The following is a 21,093-nucleotide window of genomic DNA, read 5'->3' on the forward strand; positions in this document are numbered from 1 at the left end:
AGGCTGGCCGGGTCTTTTTAGGAAATACACTTGGGTCTATATATTCTAGATATAGAATACAGGATTATCAAATGCTATATTTTTTATTTATTCATTCATCAGATATTTAATGAGTGCTTCCCATAGGCCAGGCACAGTTCTGGGTGCTGGAAACGAAGCAGTATAACGAAACAGCAACTTCATTTCTGTGGAGCTTACATACATTTTAATGATGGATGGCAGATGAAGAAATGAGTATAATAGCAAATATCATACAGGATATGTTACAACAATAGGCAATGTGAGGAAATATGATGTAAGATACAGGGCATCATAGGGGGGGGGGGTGGCCGAAGTTCCTTATTTATTTATTGCAATCTGGGGATGCCACACTTCTAAGTGGTGCTTAAGCAGACATCTGAAGGAAGTAAGGAGTAAGCCGCCTAGACAGGAGATTGGATCACGGAGGGGCCCGTTGGCTTCTTTTCTGAGTGAGATAGGCAACACTGGCAAGTTTCAGAGGAAGGGCATGATCTGTCTTCAGTTTCAAATCACCACTCTATCTTCTAAGTGGAAAATAGACTATTTCAGAGCAAGAATGGAAGCCAGGAAGGTATTTAAGATGCTTTTACTATAATTCAGGGTGGTAGCTTCAACTAGAGTGAGTTCTGGATACAGATTGAAGGTCAAGTTGACAGGATCTACTACTGGAGTGCACATGGAATGGAGGAGAAAGGGATCTAACACAGAAAATTCTAAAGTTTTTGGCCCAAATCTGCCGAAAAGATGTAACAAGTTTGGCAAAAGGGTGGGGGAATCAGGAGGTCAGTTTGGGACATGTTCATTCCTGTGGACATGTCTAGTAGGCAGTCAGTCATATATGTGAGTCTGGAATACAGGGGAGAGGGCAAGGTGTTGGTACACATTTCTAAATAGTTAGAATAGGTTTTCAAATCTGTGAGGCAACATAAGATTACTTGGGAAGTGAGAGTAAGGAGAAGTCCAAAGACTGAGCCCTGAGAGAGTCCACCACTTGGAAGTGGCATGATGGGAAAAACTCGTGAAGGAGACCAAAATAACTAGGGAATATCATTGAAGGGATTACAAAGAAAATCTGAACAACTATGATCATTGTGTTCGGTCCACCTACACATAGTAGCCGTCGTATCTTCAATACCTCTTTCCCACAAAATGTCGTGTAGAAATTTTATCAGACCAGTGTTCTGAACGCTGACAAGTCATGAAAGCTCTCTGAAACCCATTCAGTTCTGCCAACAGCTTCAGTAAGTATGCAGAAATTAGGGAAACTAAGACTCAGAAATGTTTGTACAAAGTTATAAAATAATGAAAGGGAGAGCAGGGATTCCAACTCATGCTGAATAAGATCAGAAATGGCTGATACTTATCAAATGCTTAATAATATGTTCCAGGCACTGAGCAACTATTATTTTAATGAGTTCTCACAACAACCCAATAAGGCAGGTACTTCTATTGCTTGGATGAGGAAGTTGAGGCTCAGAGAAGATTTACCTGAGCCAAGGCTCACAGTTAACAAACATCACGGCTGAGATTAAATTCCATATCTGCCTAAAACAGAGTCCTCTTTCCTAACAGCTACAGCATGTCATGATCTTACAACCAGAATCCTTCCTTTCCTCTTCCTGCTGGTCCTTCTGACTGCTTTGTGTGTCTCGTTTCTTTCTAGAGTGATACTGTCCCACCTGCAGTGGCCACTCTGATATTCATCCAGTGAAAACCATAGAATGGCCAACCAAAACAGCCCCAAAAGAAAACAACCCACCTTCTTGTAGCATTTCCTGCCTCAGAGAAATATGTGGGAAAGGTCAGGGACAGCCAGCTGAGTGGTTGGTCGATGGCTTTTGCATGTGTGCGATGTGTGTTGTCCTTCCTTCTCCGGAAGAAGTGGCTTTTAGAATTATGGGAAGAAGGTGAGACATCACATACGCCTGTCATTTAAACTATTAACAACTGGGTCAGTAGTTTGTTCCTGGTGATAAGAGAAGATGATTCTGTTCCTTATAAAAAGTGGAAATTCACAGATGTGGGTCTTAAAAATGGGAAAATCAAAAATTACAAGTTTGGGGTTTAAGTTCTGGTTCTCCCGTTCCCTAGCAATGTAATGTGGCCCTGGAGAATGACTGCTTTGAGTTTTTGTTTCTCTATGTGTAAAATGGGCTTTAAGAGACCTGCCTTGATCTACTCAAAAGAGATCAAACAAGAACATGGATGTATAGGTGCTTTATAAACTGTGAAGCACTGAGAGAACAAATATATGTGTTCTTGGTGCTATTGTTTTGGTCCCATGGAGCCCCCCACATGCACTCTGTGATTGTTTAAGACTCTGTAGAAAATGAGACAGGGAAATGAGTACAACAGTTGGAGGTACACAGAGGGGATTTCAGAGACAAAAAAAAATGAAGAAATGGAATCAGGGAGGCTGAAGAGAGAAAAGGAGAGAAGAGAGAGGAGAGGGGAGAACAACTCAGTCTGAGCATGACTAAGAGCCTCTCTTCCAGTCCTTCCACATGTCCTTGAACTTAGCCTCTGGCAACATGCAGGCTTGTATTGTGCTCCTTTTGTCACTACCCTTACTGTCAGTACCCATTATCAACAAGGTATTTGATAAAGATATTCCCATAAAATCAGGTAATGCTTAGAACTGATAGTTTAATGTTACAACCGTTACAACTGTTTCAGGGAAGAGCAAAGGGGTGTGTGTGTGTGTGTGTGTTTTCAAATCTCAACTTGTGGAATATTAGGGCATCAAGGCTATTTTATCAGAAGTAGGGAAGATTGTTCCAGAATCCCTAGTTTGCTCTTGTTAATTAGCACTGATGTCATCTCGATGACTGGCTTTTTCTAAGTAATAGGACATGGAACAAATGCCAGGGACTCTTTTCTACATATTCTTTACTTTTCTGTAAAAGTCCTTTAAATGAGGAAGGGCGTGGGGAGCTGCAATCTATGTCCTGTTGTGAAATTGGGGTCAAGATGACGCTTAAGTACACATCCTACAAAGATACCCAGTCTTTTGCCCTAAAAGTGCCATCGAAATGATGTTCTCTTTATTTGCTCACTCTTTGGTTCTATATCAGAAAATATATTCTTAAGTCCACGCACCCACTTCTCTCTGACTTTTACTCTTGCTTAGATGGAAAGATAACCCAGCATTGCCGGTGGGGTTGATATACGAAGGAGTCTCCACAGAGCCCCTGAAATACTCGGGAGGGAGTGCAGCTCAGAGCACAGTGCTTCACGCCTTTGATGAGTTCTTGGGCATCCGTCATAGCAAGGAGAGTGGTAAGTCAGACATTTTTCTTAACAGGCAAAAAGAACACAGGTGTTTTTACAGATTGATAAAGCCAAGTGTAACTCAAAATGTCACGAAGTCTATTCTTTTCCAAATTAACCAGGAAACTGTGCGCCTGCTCTATGTTATTGTGTCAAGTCAATTAGTATCAGATCTCAACAGGAAATTGGGTTTCATTTTCAAATCTTAAAACATTGCTATATTTCCAGCTGTTCACTGCAATTTTGTTTGGATCTTCAGGCAATGGTTTTCTTTCTCTAAAGTGAGGGAGAATTCTGGAGTTTGACGGGTATGAAATTTTTTTGGTCAGTCTTCACATTGCTGATGATGGGCCTATCTTCCTTCACTATAGCCCTTCAGCATAAATACGGTGCAACCTCAAGCCAGTTCTATTTAGACCCAAAGAGAGGAAGGGCCAACCATTTTAGAAGCTTGAAATTGCTCATTTCCTTACCTGCCAGGCTTGAAATGTTCAACGGCTGCCAAAAGCACTTCATAGTACAGAGTTTTCAGGTTGAATTAGAAAAAAAAGACGAGAACTTGGTGTCACAGAGTACAGTCTCATCTGCAGAAGCCAGTTCTCTAGAATCGTTATCACATTGCATGGATTTTGACTTGGGAATGTTAGTAGTTGGCTTACCATGCATAATATTAAGCATGTAATGGGTTTCCTATAAATGATCTAGCTACACTTCCTATAAATATCTATTGATTAGACTTTTAGACAACAAGAGGCTATTATGAAAAGAGTTGCTCATTCGCCTGGCCAGTTTGGCTCACTGGTTGAGTGTCAACCCATGTACCAAGAGGTCACTGGTTTGATTCCTGGTCAGGATACATGTCCAGGGTGTGTGTGGGCCCAATCCCCAATGGAGGGCATGCAGGAGGCAGCCAATCAATGTTCCCTCTCATCAATGTTTCTATCTCTCTCTCCTTCTTGCTTCCCCTTTCTCTAAAATCAATAAAGAAAAATATTTTACAAAATAAAAATAAAAGAGTCGCTCATTCTTTATCTTCCTACTCTTATAGACTCTGTTACTTTCTTCTTCCTTAGCACTCCCTCCAAAACAAAGCATTTATGAAACAAAATTCAGCAGAGTATCTGGGTACTTAATTTTAGAATTTATGGCTTACATTTGTAAGTGTCCTCTAATAGTGACTAGCAAGATACTTTGCCCACATTTACTATATGATAAACATTTATACACTGGCTGATAGAGCTAGTTCAATGCAGTTATCTGGGATGTGCTGACTTCTTCCCCCTCCCCATCTCCTACCAATAGTCAGGGGTGTGCATCTGAATGTTTGAATCTTACTAGCAAAAGAGCCAGCCAAGTCGATTGGAAGTTAGAATGACAGCAACAGTGCTGCATTGATGTTTGGAGAAGTAGGTGGGCTCTCTTGTCTTTCTGGGTGGAGCTATGACATTGCTCTGGATTGTTTCTTTCAGGTGACTTTCTGCTCAAAATGAGGGACTACATGCCTCCTTCTCATAAGGCCTTCATAGAAGAAATCCAGTCAGCTCCTTCACTGCGGCATCATGTCCTGTCCTCTGGAAATGGCCAGCTTCTGAGCGCATATAACCAATGTGTGGAGGCCCTGGCAGGGCTGCGCAGCTATCATATAACCATGGTGACCAAATACCTCATCACAGCTGCAGCCAAAGCAAAGGGCAGGAAGACAAGCCATCTCCCAGAGCCACCTCAGGCCTTAGAAGATAGGGGCACGGGAGGAACCCCAGTGCTGAGCTTCCTGAAGAGTGTCAGGAATAAGACCTTAGAGGCCATCCTCCCACAAAGTGCTTGAGAAAGTCCTTCTCCCCAGCAATGCAAAAGCAGCGAATGCCCCGTTGGAGAGCAGGTGGGCCTGGAGAATGAAGGTCAGGGTTCTGTCTGGAAAACCCCGAAATCAACCTCAGCCTCATTCATGTTCCAGCTCTATAGAACATCATCTTCTCCTTTGTTGAAACCTTTCTCTACCTGATCACTGGTTAATAACCAACAACTGTGGACGCTGCCTCTTTCAGGATCCCACAGAGGAGCAAGGGTAAACCCTATTCTGTTTGCAAAGTGGTGGAAAACCAATCAAATGTTTAGAAAACCAAAAAAATTTCCTGTGGACAGAAATATTCGTGCCTTCATTAATTCACTTAACAATGTATTAAGTTCCTACTGAGTGCAGCATAGGCATTAGAACAAGGGTTTCTGTGGCCCGGCCTGGCCCTCGTCCCCCTGTATGTGTTGGTTTGGGGGGATGAGGAGGAATGAGGAAGCTAACAAGACTCGGAAGTCACCAGTAGGAAAATGAATAATGACACGGGAGTGATGAGAATCTTCCATATGGTTCATAATTGTGCAGATTCTATTTTAGCTTCCTTCTTTATTTTTTGAAGAATGATCCTTTCTCCTTACACTGAAAGATTGTATTTGTAAAATGAATTAATTAACCCTTTAGAAGTAAATGAGCAATGTGGGAATAAATAGTAAATCCATATGTTTACAAGATCTCATTCTACCTGACAGTACAAAGCTAGAAAACTTGAATCTTGCCTATTTAGGATAAACTCCACTAATTTAGACATGCTCCCCACTCTGAACATACATGTATATCTGGGATAGTATGTGAATTCCACAGCATTAGATCTAGTGTTGTGGCCTCAGGGAGAGGTACCTGATCGTGGGGGCAGCTTCTGTCCAAACCAGTGTCTGCTGAGCCGTCCCCTTCTCCATAGAGGGACGGGTCAGATGGAGCTCACCACCTGTCTTAGCCTGTCTGAAAGAACTTTCCGATTTCTCAGCCTCAAGTCCTTTTGTGCCACTTAGAAAACAATTTGACTACTTTCCACATCTCCCAGCAGTATTGGAAGACAACAGGATTGGCTCCATATCTGCCCAGCACTCCTCTAGAGCAGCAGTTCTCAACCTGGGGGTCGCGACCCCTTTGGGGGTCCAATGACCCTTTCACAGGGGTCGCCTAAGACCATCAGAAAACACATATTTCCAATGGCGATTCATAACAGTAGCAAAATTACAGTGATGAAGTAGCAACAAAACTAATTTTATGGCTGAGGGTCACCACAACATGAGGAACTGTATTAAAGGGTCGTGGCATCAGGAAGGTTGAGAACCACTGCTCTAGAGTCATGGTGGTGAAGGGGGTGAAGGAGGGGACTTCTGGACTCTTGTCAACTCTCAGGGCCCTTGGTAAGAAGTCATGAACCAATATCTTCCACTTGGGGTTCTAGGAGAGCTCCTATTGTCCCATATGCTTTGAGGGCTTGGTCTGGCAAAAGTTAAGAGGGAGGTAGGGCATGACAGGTGCCAGGCCTTCTAGTCGGAATGGGCCAAGGAAAAACCCTGAGTCTGAGAGTGTCCTCTGTGTAGTGTTTAGGTCAGGATCTGAGCTTAAAGACCTAGCCCCTCATAGCTCAGAAAGCCTTCTGTCCACATGCTCTCTGTCTTGTGTTTGAAAAGCCTGCTATGAAACTCAAAATGAGCATGGATATCCTTACTTCTCTTTGGTTGGCTTTTCTAACTGCCCTGCCTTGATACCAAGGCTCTCTTAACTACCTGGGCAGGGTGGATGCCATGGTCCAAGGAGGAAGACCAAGTGCACTAGGTGGGAGGAGAGAATAAAGGCACACTGGTTGATGATTCAAAGCATTGTCCCTTCTCGATATCATTCTCAGATGAAAAGAATGTGGCATTTAAAATAGGACTTGTGTTTGAATTCTGATGTCTCCATTTAAAAAAAAAAAAAAAAGTGGCTTTTGATCAACTTCAGAAAAATCATGAATCCTCAGCTTTTTATTATAAAATTGAGGTGATCAGATTGGTCTCCGGGTGGATATTAGTAACAGCAGGGATAGTCCTTGGCAAGGAGGAAAAAGCCAATAAAAATTTATTTGGCTGTGAGGTGCGGCCCAGGGCATGAAGAGAGCACACTGTATTCCTCATGCTGCTTGGACTCACAGTCTGCAGAGTAACAAAACAACCATTTAGTATTTATCATTTGGGGAGTTTGGAAAGTAGAAAATGATGTAAGTGGGGGCTTCAAGAGCTGCAGAACCTGAGTTTGTATTCCAGCTTTGTCACATTATATAATGACAGACTGATTAATCTTTCAGGGCTGCCGTTTACTCACTTGTAAAAGAAGGAACATTGTAATTACTGTGCGGGGCAATAGAATTATATTTTTGATTATAAAAATGGTATTTTAATTTCTTAAATCTCAGCATTAAGGATGAAATCTACCTTCTTTAAAGACATCACTTTTGTATTAAAAATAATAAAACATCAGTAGAAAGAGCAGACACCTAGCTCTTCACAGTGAATTTGTTTGTACACAAAAATCAAACAAAAAAATCAAAACCTCATTTCTCTCAACCTGTGAACAAAAAGTCACTTTGGTAAATTATTCTTCCCGAAGCACACCAATAAATATTTATATTAAAACCCACAAACATAGCTATTTTCATCTAATCAGATACAACAGAAGAAAAATTCATTTACATAAATCATTGTACATAAGAAGTGTGTGATTTACTGTGCATATTCCAATCCCAACTTGGCCCTTCTTCAGATTTTAAGAAACCGTACTGTGAAGAACTATTTGGCCAGCTGCACAGCACAGGTGTATTACTGAGGTTGGTTACAGGCCCTTTATGTCACAGCAGCTGGTCACAGGTTCACAGAACCCGCAGAGCCAGGGACAGTGTCCCCACCTGCACACACTGAACACCCGTCCCTGTGCTCAGGACAAGCCTCGCTGAGGACACTAGCAAGAAGCAGGATGAAAGCATGTCTACACCTGTGGCAAGTTTCTTAGGGACAAGCAGGGACAGTCTGTGTACTGAACTGTTCACCTGAGGACATGAGAGTTCTTAACTCTGCTGTTTCACTAAAATTATAAACCTTCCCTCCATGTGAAACAAAATCTCCACCATTTCATAGTTCTACCTCTTAAAACATGGCAAGGCTCAGTCAAGTCAGCTTCTTGTTCTAGAAGGATGAATGGACTGATGGTTGACAGATGATAGAGATATAGATAGGTGATTGATTGATGGTTTATAGACAGATTCTCAACAGACAACAGAGATGTAGACTCATGTGAGAGAGAGAGAGAGAGAGAGAGAGAGAGACAGAGACAGAGACAGAGAGAGACAGAGAGAGACAGAGAGAGAAAGAGAGCACATGACCTTAAAACAAGCAAGCAAAGCAAGATATAACACAGAATATCCTTGAAATAATGTAGGCACATGTGGACTCAAGGCTTTAAATCTTGATCTGTACCATACGGGGCCCTGATTTGTCCCTCAGCAGACAGGATTGCAAAGAATCACTTTATCTGGGATCCTTTCAGCAGCTGCAAGCCAACCCAGAGACCACAGAGCCTAATTCAGAACAGATTTTCCATAGATGCTGACTGAATAGAAAACCAGATCGAATAACTGGGGTGGAAGAAGACATTTACAAAGTCCAGTCTTTCAAAACTTCCATATATATATATTTTTTGTTTGTTGTCATTGCACAAGGATGATACAAATGCAAACAACTGTACCTAATTTCCCAATGAATTACCTTTTAATTCACTTGTCAAGGTTTGATTTCATGGGCCAAGGAGTTCCATTCTTGGTTTTATGGTACAGTGGTACAAATAAAGACACCGGTACAGAAGAGAACACACCTTCCTCAAGATTTAGAGCTCTAAAAGGCATCCAGACCAGTAAAAAAAGAGAACTGTTTAATGGTAGAAATCATTTTATTAGTATTGTTATGGGAGGGTGCTGCTGCATGTTTGAAGGAATGGCAAAAGAGCAGGCTTAACACTAGGCAAATGCAGGTTTGAATCCTCACTCTGCCGCTTTACCCACCTTGCTTAACGTTGCAGAGTCGTCGTAGTCACATGGGCAAATGAGGACAACAATGGCTACCTTGTAGTGCTTTTGCAACAAGTAAAGCTAATATAGGTCTGTCCGCTAGCAGAGCCCGAGTAATGGTATTACTATGACGATGTTGTGTGTTCCCAGACGGCCCCCTTGATCTGGACAAGAACACAACCATCGGCAAATGAAACAGGAAGGGGAGTGGAAAGCTCGTTCTCTTCCACTTGGTACGTTCCAAGGAGAATGGAGAGGAGACCCAACAGACATGTAACCAAGAAGTCTGCAGAAACCATCTTCTCGGAACACATGTGGAATAGTGCATGCATGTATATGTGTGCAAGATGCAAAATTATGACTGCCAAGAGGCTGCCAAGCCACTGAGAGTCAGACCCCAGGACAGGTCCACTGTGCTCGAAGAGATGTCATGTCTTTTCATAATGATAATAACCAAGAAGGATGCTGTGACAGGATTATATCTTAAGTGTATCTGGATATAATCAAAACCAATTGTAGTGTGTAACACATAGTGGTTTCACAATAATTGTAGAATAAATCAACACCCGGATTGAGTGGAACAGTGGGGACACCTACAAATTCTTGCCTTCAGAAAAGAGCTGCTTCCAGGATCCTCAGCCTGACTGCCAGGGACCACGTAGAGGTGGAGGTAAATTCATGTTTTCTTCCCAGTTTAGGGAGGTTACATCTTCAGTGATTGTACAGGGCCACTCCTACAAAAAGGTAGAGCACCATTTAAATGTTCAATCTGAAGGTTCACCAAATTCATGCTGACCCATGGATTTCTTGTCAATGCTATATAATCAGTAGAGGTTTCTTACTTAGAGACTTGTATTAGTTCAGGTTTTCCAAAGAAACAGAATCAATAGGGTATGTGTGTGTGTGTATTGAAGATGATGGAGGAAGAGAGAGAAAAGATATATTATTTTAAGGAATTGGCTTATGTGATTATGGAGACTGGCAATTCTGATATCTGTAGGGTAGACCAGCAGGCTGGAGACCCAGGGAGGAGCCAATGCTGTGGTCCAAGTCCAAAGGCAGGCTCTTGGCAAAATTGCTTCTTGCCCAGGGGAATTCAGTCTTTGTTCTAACAAGCCCTTGACTGACTGGATGAGGCCCACCTGCATTATGAAAAACAATCTACTCAACGTACAACAATTTAAATGTTCATCTCATTTAAAAGCAAACAAACCCTCACAGAAACATCCAGAATAATATTTGACAAACTATCAGGGCATCGTGGCCCAGCCAAGGTGACATACAACATTAGCTATCACAAGTCTCCTTGAGAAGGGCCTGAATTAGAGTAAGTTATGGTATCCAACACACACTTTCTACCAGAGAAGGAGAATCTTCCTTTGCAATGATGGAGAAGAGGCAAAAAACGTGCAGAGGGAAGCTATTACCTATAAGCTGCCTGGACGGGGTGCAGCAGACGGCTACACAGAAGCTACCAGAGAGAAGTGAGAATACCGCAGAGAAATCTGACTTAGTTTATAACTCATAAGTGGAGTCTAAAGCAAGCAAACAAAACAGAAATAGACTTATCGATACAGAGAACAGACTGTGGTTGCCAGAGGCAAGGGGGGCTGGGAGACTGAGAGGGGAAAAATGAAAAGATTGAGAAGTACAAATTGGTAGTTACAAAGTAGTCACGGGGATGTAAAGTACAGCACAGGAAGTAGAGTCAATAATAGTGTAATAACTGTGTATGGTGCCAGGCGGGCACTTGAGATATCCGGGGGAGCATTTTGTAAACTATATGATTGTTTAAACACGATGCTGCATACCTGAAACTAATACAAAATAATATCAAATGTAGATTGTGACAGAAAATTTTTGTTTTAATTTTTAAAGCTTTGCATTGGGTGATCTATGTGGAATGAAATAATTGTCCCTCTTAATAAAAATAACAACCCATTCCTCTGAGGTTGAGAATATAGGGAAAATGTTCGCCTGGGAAAGGGGGTAGGGTCTTGAAGTCTGAAGCCTTGTGCACAAGATTGACCTTCTCGGTGGCTCCCCACTGCTACCACTGCTGGTGACAAAGCAGCGCCAGTCCCTTTTCATCCTGTGCCCAGGTCCAGTCCAGCTAGAATTGGTTTGGTAATTTTCAGGAGACATTATTACTCAGCGATGACTTGAAAAGAAAACAAACAAAAATGCTTAACAGAAACACCAGCTAGATGTCATGGCTCACATGTAATGTTCGCTCTGTGGGGCTCACAGGCCCCCTTGTGATTTGGGGGCTACCCGCAGGTGGTCGGAATCTCTCACACCTGGACGCAAAGATCTCTCACTTTACAGTGTCAAGACCAGCAAAGCTCAGAAACTGAGTTCTCCTTCCCTGGCCGTCAGTCCAAAATTCTTTTTTGTTGTCTCAATACAACCTAAATAGGGTTAAAATAACAATAAAACTAAACAACAACAAAGACATGCTTAAAACCTGTGAGATCCGGTCCAATTTAAGATGTGGAATATAACTTTTGGTACCTACAAGCCAATCATTCTTTCCACAACAATAAATTTCACCCACCAAGTTTTGTTTTGCATTTTCTGGGGCACAGATGTCCTATTTGCTTGGCTAATGGAAGAAATGCTCTTCTCTTCCTTTGTTCACTTAACAGTAAACTTCATAAAGAAGTCGGATATCATTGCTTTCTGAAATGCAAACTCTAGTTAATTTTTGCAGTTTAACATCTGCTTCCAGCGATGTTGAAAACTGAGTTTTTGAATGTAAGCATCATCAAAAGCAAATGATTTTTTTTTTTTTTTTGCAAAGTAATTTCCTTTGTAGTCTCACAAATCTTTTGGCTCACACGGTTCTGTGGCAGCAATATAGATTTCAAACCAAACTCAATTATGTATCTGCCTTTAATGGTCCATAAACAGGTTCTTGGTTTTTTTCTCCTTCCTAAAGTTTTCCGACATTTGACCTGAAGCCTATGTTGGGAGCCCTTAGACCCCACGGTGGCTCTTAGCAGCCCATATCCCCCTACTTGGCGAGAAGTGGTGGGGCCAATGGACTTGCTTTTAGATTAACCAACTCGTTAGAAAACTTATCAGGGACACAGCCATACTGGACAAATAACAGCAGCAACAATCATGATAATAACAATGCACATGGTATTATTGATTTATCATTAAAATATGAAGATATATGTCCTGGCCAAGTGGCTCAGTTGGTTAGAGCATTGTCCCATATACCAAAAGGTGGCGGGTTCAATCCCCCCAGTTGGGACACGTGAAGGAGGCAACCAATAGATGCTTTTCTCTCATACCAATGTTTATCTCTCCCTTTCTCTGTAAGTTCAATTTAAAATATTTTTTAAAAATAAAATAAAGGGCCCTGGCCGGTTTGGCTCAGCGGTTGGAGCGTCGGCCTGCGGTCCAGAGAGACCCGGGTTCGGTTCCCGCTAAGGGCATGTACCTCGGTTGCAGTTTGTCCCCGGCCCTGGTTGGTCGTGCGGGTGGCAGCCACTCGATGTGTCCCTTCACATCGATGTTTCTCTCTCTCTCTCTCTTCCACTCTCTCCCTCCTGCTCTATCTGAACAAAAAATGGAAAAATGTCCTTGGGTGAGGATAAAAAAATAAATAAATAAATAAATAAATAAATAAATAAATAAATAAATAAAATAAAATAAAGGGTCCTCTTCAAAAAAAAGTGTGCCAGGGATCGAGGTATTGAGGGCAATCAAGAGATGGAATATTTTAGCACAGCCAAAAGAAAAAAGGAAATGTGTGTCTACTTACTTACTTTTGTTATATAAATGTTATTATTTAAACAAAACAATTCTCTTATTCACAGTGACAGTTAGTAATAATTAGTAGGAGAGCTAATTAAACAATATGTAATGGTTCTTATTTTAATTATCTAAACTTCTCAAATGAGTTCAGAAAACACGATCACATATGAAAAATCAAACTTAGACTATCTCAATACAAAGCACAATGTTAATCCAGAAAAGTAACAGACAGACTGTGAACATTTAGGGTTACAAGGCACTTAAATTGCACACGTTAGTCACATCCATTATTGCAAATCACAAATCACAGCTGCCAACATCAGCTATCAGGGAAAAACCACTGACAATGACTGTGGAAGATGGATAATCTACACCATATTTGACACGAATGTTAATTTCAGCCCCTATTTTGGGGGGAGGGGGTGTCATGTGAATTTTACACTTTACTTTTAATCATGCACGATCAGAAAATGGGACTTGGAACCCCCTGGTGAAGGGCCTCCCAGGTCAGGGAACTTTAAGTACTGAAAACAGAACAGATTTAAGCAAACCTGTGTATTCACCCGATTTGCCCTCCGTTAACCCACACCACCTCCACGAGCGCCGCTTTCTAAATCACACTCTGGGTACCTGGAACTTCAGAATACCTTGCACAGATGGACTCAAGACTGCTTCTAGAACCTGCACAGTCCGCTCTCCTATGTGTACTCCTGACTGTGTCCTTGGTGTAGATTTGCCTGGGACCACAGAGTGTGTAGGCAGGAGGGGGCTCTTTGCAGCTATGGATGGAGATTAGCCAGGTGGCTGGAGTGTCCACAGGCATGACAGAGCAGCCCCCGGAAGTATGCACCAGAGTGGGCAGGGAAGAGTGAGGCTAGACCTGAGACCATCTGTCTTCATGTCTCCACGAAATTCTAAGGAGTTTGAGAATTCTAACTTGGTAATAAAGAAAGTATCTTTTTCTAGGTAAGTTGATAGAACACCTTTTATTTAACAATTATCTAGTTTGATTTATAACTTTTAGATAAGTGTAGAAATGGCTGTGGATGTTCATTTATACTTTAACCCTGGCCCTGGCAAACATCAGGGGCGGGGACAGCCTATCTGTTTTACACTATAAGTATCAAATTTGCTTGTAAGTCTGACCTGTTACCACCAGAGGGCAATAGCAACCTGCAATATACTCCACCAGCTCCAAACAAGGTGTGCATTTCCCCTCTGATCTCACAGACCCAAATATTTTCCTATTTTTTATATCTCTTTCTCTACAGTGGGCTTGGGAGGAATCTTGAAAGGTCCTCACCCAGAGCCCTCCCTCCTGCTAGCACCACACTAAATCAATCCAGGTAAACCTCTCTGTGTCCAAAAGCAAATCCTGTTTCATTTACTTGTACATTTTAACAGGGACATTCTGTGTGGCAGAATGGTAAATAATTTGTATTCCTCCTTTTATAGTTTACTTTTTGAAAAATAAAAACATAAATACGTGGGTTTTTAAGAGTTGAAGAGGAATTCTTCATCCTCTCTCAGTGACCAGAGTTCCTGGAGAATCTTTACTGTCAGGGAAGCTTAAATGTTGCCAACTGGTAAAATGATTAGGTAGAGGACTAGTTTTAAAAAGAAAAATCATATAAATACCACAGAAAAGCCAAATAACTACTCTAGGCTTATAAAGAGATTAGTTTAGGTTTTGTCTACAAGAAAAGACAAATGTCATCAATATTTCTCTCTCCTATCCCAACTCTGTTATACGCAACTATGGGTGACCCCTGGGATATACCTAATAGCATAAGAGTTCAGTGATGAAGTCTGTACTTGCAAAAAGATGGTTCATTTTAAAATGTCCTATTGTGACAATCACCGAGATTATATTCAGTCCCTGGAGGGAAAACTGCAGATGGACTGAGGCACTAGATGAAATCAGTGCCTAAACTGCCCATTGTCACAAGTTCAACCTTATGTTAAAATACAAAATAAGCATAAACATTTTCAAGAGTTCTTATTTATCACCTCCTTGTCCATTAATTTCCAGTGATTGATAAACATAGTGAACAGAGAATTTAAAATTCGAATATAAAACTCATGAAAACAACAAATCTATACTATGTTACTCAATCTTCCTCAGCTACATAACAAACATAAATTTAGGATCGGAGTATGAAGACCACACATATTTTCTACTCATGACATTCCTCCTTTTTAGTCACTTGTGTGGGTAGAAATTTCAGTTCCTCCATCCTACATATTTGTGACATCTTTGTGTGTCAATTTTAGGGTAATAAAGACACTTACATTATAGGGAATGACAATCAAATAAGTTAATACATGTAAAGCATTTAGACCAGTGTCTATGTATATATAGCGAACTTTATATAACTATTTGCTGCTATCATGATTGCTCTTCTTAATTGCCAGGGACTGTTGGGAACACTGTTGCATGGTGAGGAAGGAAACCTTGCCTCTTAAATCCAAGGCATAGTCATGCAAGGGTTCCACTCATTTCTGTTCTCTTGGGCTTCATCTGGAAGGGCAATTTTACTGTCTAAGAACCTCAGAGGAAGACCTTTGGGAAAAAATGAGAAATTTCTGTGGTATGGCATTCTCTTCTTTTTAGAGAAATATTTTTCTGAAACTGTGTGATTATTGTCATGTTCACTATGCAAGAACTTTTCCGATCTCACTCCTAAATCTTCAATCATATGAAATGTCTCATTTTAAAATCAAACTAAAGTCATGTTAGTGTTGTAGTGAGGCCTTACAACACTCTTTGAGAAAAGTGGAGGCTCTATAGGTTTTTTAAAAAAAAATCAGGACTAAGGTTTACAGAGCTACAGACTCATAAGCATATTGGCAGGGGGAGCTACTTTTCTAGAAGAAATGTAATATACTGCAGCCTGGCAGGGTTGGTTAAGCTGTAAAATATCTGAAGTTTAGCTTCCACACTTCTAACCTCCCCTTTCTGTGCTGCCAACCCCCATTTGGAGACATCTATCAGGACGTTATAATGTATTTAAACAGAAAAATCCCAAGAATAGAAGTTTGTTTCTCTCTTATGTTTTAAATTACCCAGGGATGAAATGATGGCTCTAGAGAATCATTAATAAATCAAGTTGTTGTCTCTCTGGCCTGATATCCTCTGGAAGTGTCTTTCAACTCATGGTTTAAGATCGCTGCTGGAGCTCCAGCCTTTATATCTACCTTCCAGGTCATGGGAAGAAAAATGGAAATGAAAGACAATTTTCTCTTCTTTGAGGAAACTTTTAAGAAGTCCCCTACGTATCTTTGGTTGTCTGCGTACGACATCTTACTTCCGTAGTCTTCCTGGCTGCAATGAAGAGGGGCAAATGTGGTCCTTCAGTAGAACAGCCATCCACCCAGCAAAAGATAGGGCTGCATCAACCAAGGAAGAAGGGGCTGGCTGCATATTGAGATAGGCAATAAAACTCATTTATATTACACTTTCCTTAAGAGCCCAGTTTTCTCAGTGCCCTTTATGTTTCTCAAAGGCATCTAAAACCCACTCCATTGTATGAGATCGATAAAGGATGAAAGTATTAACTCTACCTAAAGAATTGGAAGTATCAGAGCATTAAAGCCTTAAGTATAATTATTAAGCAATGCTAATAAAACGTCAAGGGAGGGAGAGGGGAATAGAGGGAGCACAGGTAATGTTGGAAAGAATGAAATATGCCACCCAGCACACAGGCAACCCTCCCTCAACGTCGGCCAGCCAGCTTGTACTGAAGCTGTAATACAACTTGAGTGTTACTGATAGGGCAAAGTCCTGGCTGTGTGAAAATACTTGCTCTCAGATTAGGAGAAATTCTACCTGTTCTCAAGGTGAGGAGTAAATTCTCTAAATGATTGGATTCCATACGTTTATAGCAGTCTATATCTGAAACTTTAGCCCTCTACATCAGAGTTTGCTGAAACTTGAAAAACACAGTAGGTTTGTGGTTCGACCTGAGAATTTGCTTTTCTAACTAGTTCCCAGGTGATGGCGTTACAAGCTAAAGTTTGAGAACCACTAGTTTATGGTGTGTTCTTCTTTCTCATGTTATCAAGGGCACCATCCACCACTACCTATAATTTATCTCACATTTAATGAAAGATAATTTTGCTTTCTGAAGGGAGAAATCTTAAGTTCTTTATAATCATCTAAGTATGAAGCATAAAATACTTAAGTTGTTTTGGTGACCCGCATACCCATCCCTCTCCAAAATCACGCAAAAAAAGTGTTTGCACGTTATAAAGAAAATGTTTCTTTTGATCAGTCTCTTACACCATTAAATTTTACAGAAGTAGAAAACAAAATCAAGTTTCAGGAACAAGGCAATGCTATTGTCAAATGAAGGATCTAATAAAAAATTTCAAGACAGCTTGAGCCAAAAAACAAGGAAAGGAGATGGATGGTTTCCTCAAAATGGCAAAATCCCAAATCAACTGCTGACTATGATTTTATTAGTAGGAAGACTAGTTCTGGGAATTAAATTGAAACTAGTTTGGTATGTGTCTTAAGTGATGTTAAAATTAGTGAATAAAATACTCCTTCAAAAGTTAATGAGAATAGACAGAGCTGAACAATGTTTAATACACACAGGATTCTTTTGCAAATAAATATACACTGTGGACCTAATTGATGGTATCACTCCTCTCTGCTTGCCTGCCTTAGGCATGGTGACTCCTCTCACTGGACCGGATGAGCTCTAAGGTCTCTCTCTTTCCTAACATTTGATGATTCTCTAATGAGTGTGTAAGACCTGGCCCTGTGCTGAGCATTCAGGGAATTAGTTCTGTTTGTAACATTAATTAAGAATTGTTCTGACCTCTAGTTGGTTCAATGCCAGTTAAGCTGGACTCGGCCTGTGTGTATTAAACACGGGTAATGTTTATGACAAAAAGAGTGATAGTTAATAAACCAACTAATTGTATTTTAACAATGAAATTTACCAGAGAAACCTATCTTTTTTCTTACCTGAAACACCCAGCTTCCAACTACCAGCTCCATTGAGCAAGGCCTCATTATCCATAGCCATCTGCTCTTTTCAAACAATATCACAGAACAGTAGAGTGATTACTGATATTTTAATTCATATTATCTTAATCTCTTAATAATTTATATTTGACTAAGTCAGTCTATTCCACTCCAGTCTACTGAAAAGTCTGAAATGCCCTCTGCCCCTCCACTTCTATCTTTTCCTATACTTTCCTAAAGAGTCAATTCAGGTGTCTGCTCCAGGGGTCCCTTCTTAGCTACCCGTACCCCACACCCCAAACTATATGCTGCCTAACACCTTGGTCTTGCTGCCGTGGCTGGACATGTCTCATGGAGGAGCTGGAATGATCTGTTCTATACATGCTTCCTCACTCAGCTATGAGTTTCATAAAGTCACCTCCGTATTCCCTATGCCAAGCCGAGGTTGTGCTCAGTAAATATTCTTTGAATGAAGTAATGAACAAGCTCAGAGGGTGTGTAAAGAGGACCGTAGTCATCAATGTAACCACAGTTTGAACTTATAGAAAAAACTGCCTTAGGAGGGAGCAGGAGTCAACTTGTCTCTGTAGCTCCTGCAGCTGAGCACAACTAACTTTGTAAGTCCTTCCCTCACCATACCTTTTTCTTGTCTTTTATTTAATATATATATATATATATATATATATATATATATATATACACACATATATTTAATTGATTTCAGAGAGAGGAAGGGAAAGGGAGAGAGAGATAGAAACATCGAGGAGAGAGAGACATCGAACGACCACCCCCTACTCTCCCCCCACACACATTGAGCCTGCAACCCTGGCATGTGCCCTGACGGAATCCAACAGGCGGCCTCTTAGTGTATGGGATGATGTTCAACCATTGGGCCACACCGGCCGGGCTCTCACCATACTTTTATACTAGTAAAATATTGTTTAAATTTATACCGAGCAGAACTCTGAACACTGAGAGACCTAGGGCATTTATATTATTATTATTATACACATCACAATAAGAATGATGCATATAATTTATGAAAGGCTTTTACAAATATTATTGCACGTACTTTTTACAACATAGTTTTACCCAGTATGTTTAGTAAAGAAAATACTGCTTGAAGGAGTTAGGCGACTCTCACAAGCTCTAGAGCACAGTAAGTGACGGGACTACAACGTAAATCCACATATTTTGGCTCCAAATGCAATGGTCTCTGTCTTGCTTCTCACAGTATAGTTGCCAAAGGAGAAACAATGCCGAGAACTACGTGCGTGTGGTCTGGTGGGGAGAGGGAGGAGTCTGTTGAAAGCCAGCCTGTCTCAGTCCCTCCTAAGTGGCCCAACAGAGGAGTCAGTCCTTCAGCCTCGGCCTTCAGTGGCTTTTTCTCTGCCCCATTGTTTCATTTCTGAGCTGCTGGGCCACTCTGGCAGCAGACACACAGGAGCCAGGACTGGTGGCCCTAATTGGTGGATCTACGTTAATGACCTTGGGCAGAGATTCCCTTACAGTGAACCACCCTTCAATCACCACTGAGTTGGGCTATTTAACTCAAATCTTTAATTCATTCTTCATAAACAGTTCCATTTATTTCCGAAGTCTTTCATTTGAAAGCCAGAGGTAATGGTGACAGCAATGTAAGAAGTCCCCTCACAGAGCATAAAGAGAATGGAAAATGAAAGTAGATGTTCCTTTTGGTTCTCAGTAGAAATCACCATTAATATAGTTAGGATATTGCCCTGGCCGGTTTGGCTCAGAGGTTGGAGCATCGGCCTGCAGACCAGAGAGTCCTAGGTTCGGTTCCCACTAAGGGCACGTACCAAATATATATAGATAGATAGATAGATAGTTAGTATCTCCTCCTCCATCCTCATCCAGGTGGTCACCTCCAGGGCCCCCCATGATGCCAGGGAGAGTAATACAGAGTGCATCTGCAGTCTGCCCTCTTAGCTCTGGGATTAATCCAGAGACTGGGGTTACCCTAAATCACCCTTTACTGTAGCAATGATAAAGGAATTCCACAGGCGTGGCTTTGAAATATCCTCCCCAGCTTTTAGCAGGAGCTGGGTGGAGAAAGCAGAAAAGAATTTGGTTTGGTGCTTCTTTGATGTCCGTCTCTGAAACCCTAATGATATCAAAGAGCTACACACCCAATCGCTCTGTCCAAAGGGGTAAGGGAGACTTGACTGTCCCAAGCATAGATGATCCTGGACTGAAATTTTCAGCAACACTGGCAAAGAGCTCCCTGAGGTGGGTGTTACTTACAGCTAAGGGACTGAAATGTCAGCGTGTAAGGTGTTACATGGTGCATAGTCAATAACTAAGTGCTCTTACAAAGGGATATACAATGGAGACCTGGCTTTATGCTTCCAAACCAAGGACAAACTTCAGATACCAGATCCTCAGAATGTTCATTTCTAGACCAGCTTTTACACAAACAGCATGGGGCAAAAGTAGCTTTACCGTTGTGAGTACACAAAACAGTTTATTCTTGTATTAGTATTTACTAATGATTGTATTACTTTTCATATGAACAACCATACACCTACTTTTGCCCACTCTGTATAGTCTGAAGACATGTCCTCAGAGCTGGCTGTCTACCCAGAAAGTCAAAGAACGAGTGAGGTTCACACTACCTTTCAAACACCACAACCAGCTCTGGCCTTGTTTGGTACTCAGACGCCGTGAGCTCCAGGCATCAAATGATGCATTAACATTTGGTGGTGCTACCAGGTGCTTCAAAAATCTGTCACTTCAGGCCTGTTTAGCATTTTAATAGGACTTGCTTTGTGGACTACGTTCCTGGCCTGTTCTGTGCTATTTCACTCATGGTTTCACGGTAGCTGAAGGCTCTGCCCAGGCTGACTTTCAGCTTCTTCCGTGATGAAGCTCAGAAGATACACAGGCTGTCCTATCACCATCTTTTCTCCATGTCCTTGAGCCAGAAGCCATTTTCTTCCATGTAAGCAAACCCTGGGGTCAACCACTGTGTCCAGAGACAGCGCAGCATGGTCCTGGGGAAATTCAAACCTCCTCTTTTGCCTCCTTTGGCCAACACTAATTATCCTACGTCAAAATTATTCCCTGGGTGGTCTCCTCCCATACATGTCTCTCCTGAGAAAAGGCTGAAGGGAATTCTTTTGTCTGCAGTGGCCTCTCCAT

The 21,093-nt window shown here is 41.4% G+C and overlaps 1 protein-coding gene across 1 annotated transcript in view; it reads left to right on the top strand.

Moving 5' to 3' along the window:
* IDO2 (indoleamine 2,3-dioxygenase 2) overlaps window positions 1-6,308 on the top strand; it is a 50,305-nt gene extending 43,997 nt beyond the window's left edge. The window contains exons 9-10 of the mRNA XM_036250613.1: window positions 3,152-3,300; window positions 4,761-6,308. Coding sequence (XP_036106506.1) covers window positions 3,152-3,300; window positions 4,761-5,116 — 505 coding nt within the window. The 3' untranslated portion in view covers window positions 5,117-6,308. The remainder of the gene's footprint in view (window positions 1-3,151; window positions 3,301-4,760) is intronic.
* The last annotated feature ends 14,785 nt before the right edge of the window (window positions 6,309-21,093 follow it).

This window comes from Molossus molossus, unplaced genomic scaffold (assembly GCF_014108415.1).
Source record: "Molossus molossus isolate mMolMol1 unplaced genomic scaffold, mMolMol1.p scaffold_m16_p_9, whole genome shotgun sequence".
Lineage (NCBI taxonomy): Eukaryota > Metazoa > Chordata > Mammalia > Chiroptera > Molossidae > Molossus > Molossus molossus.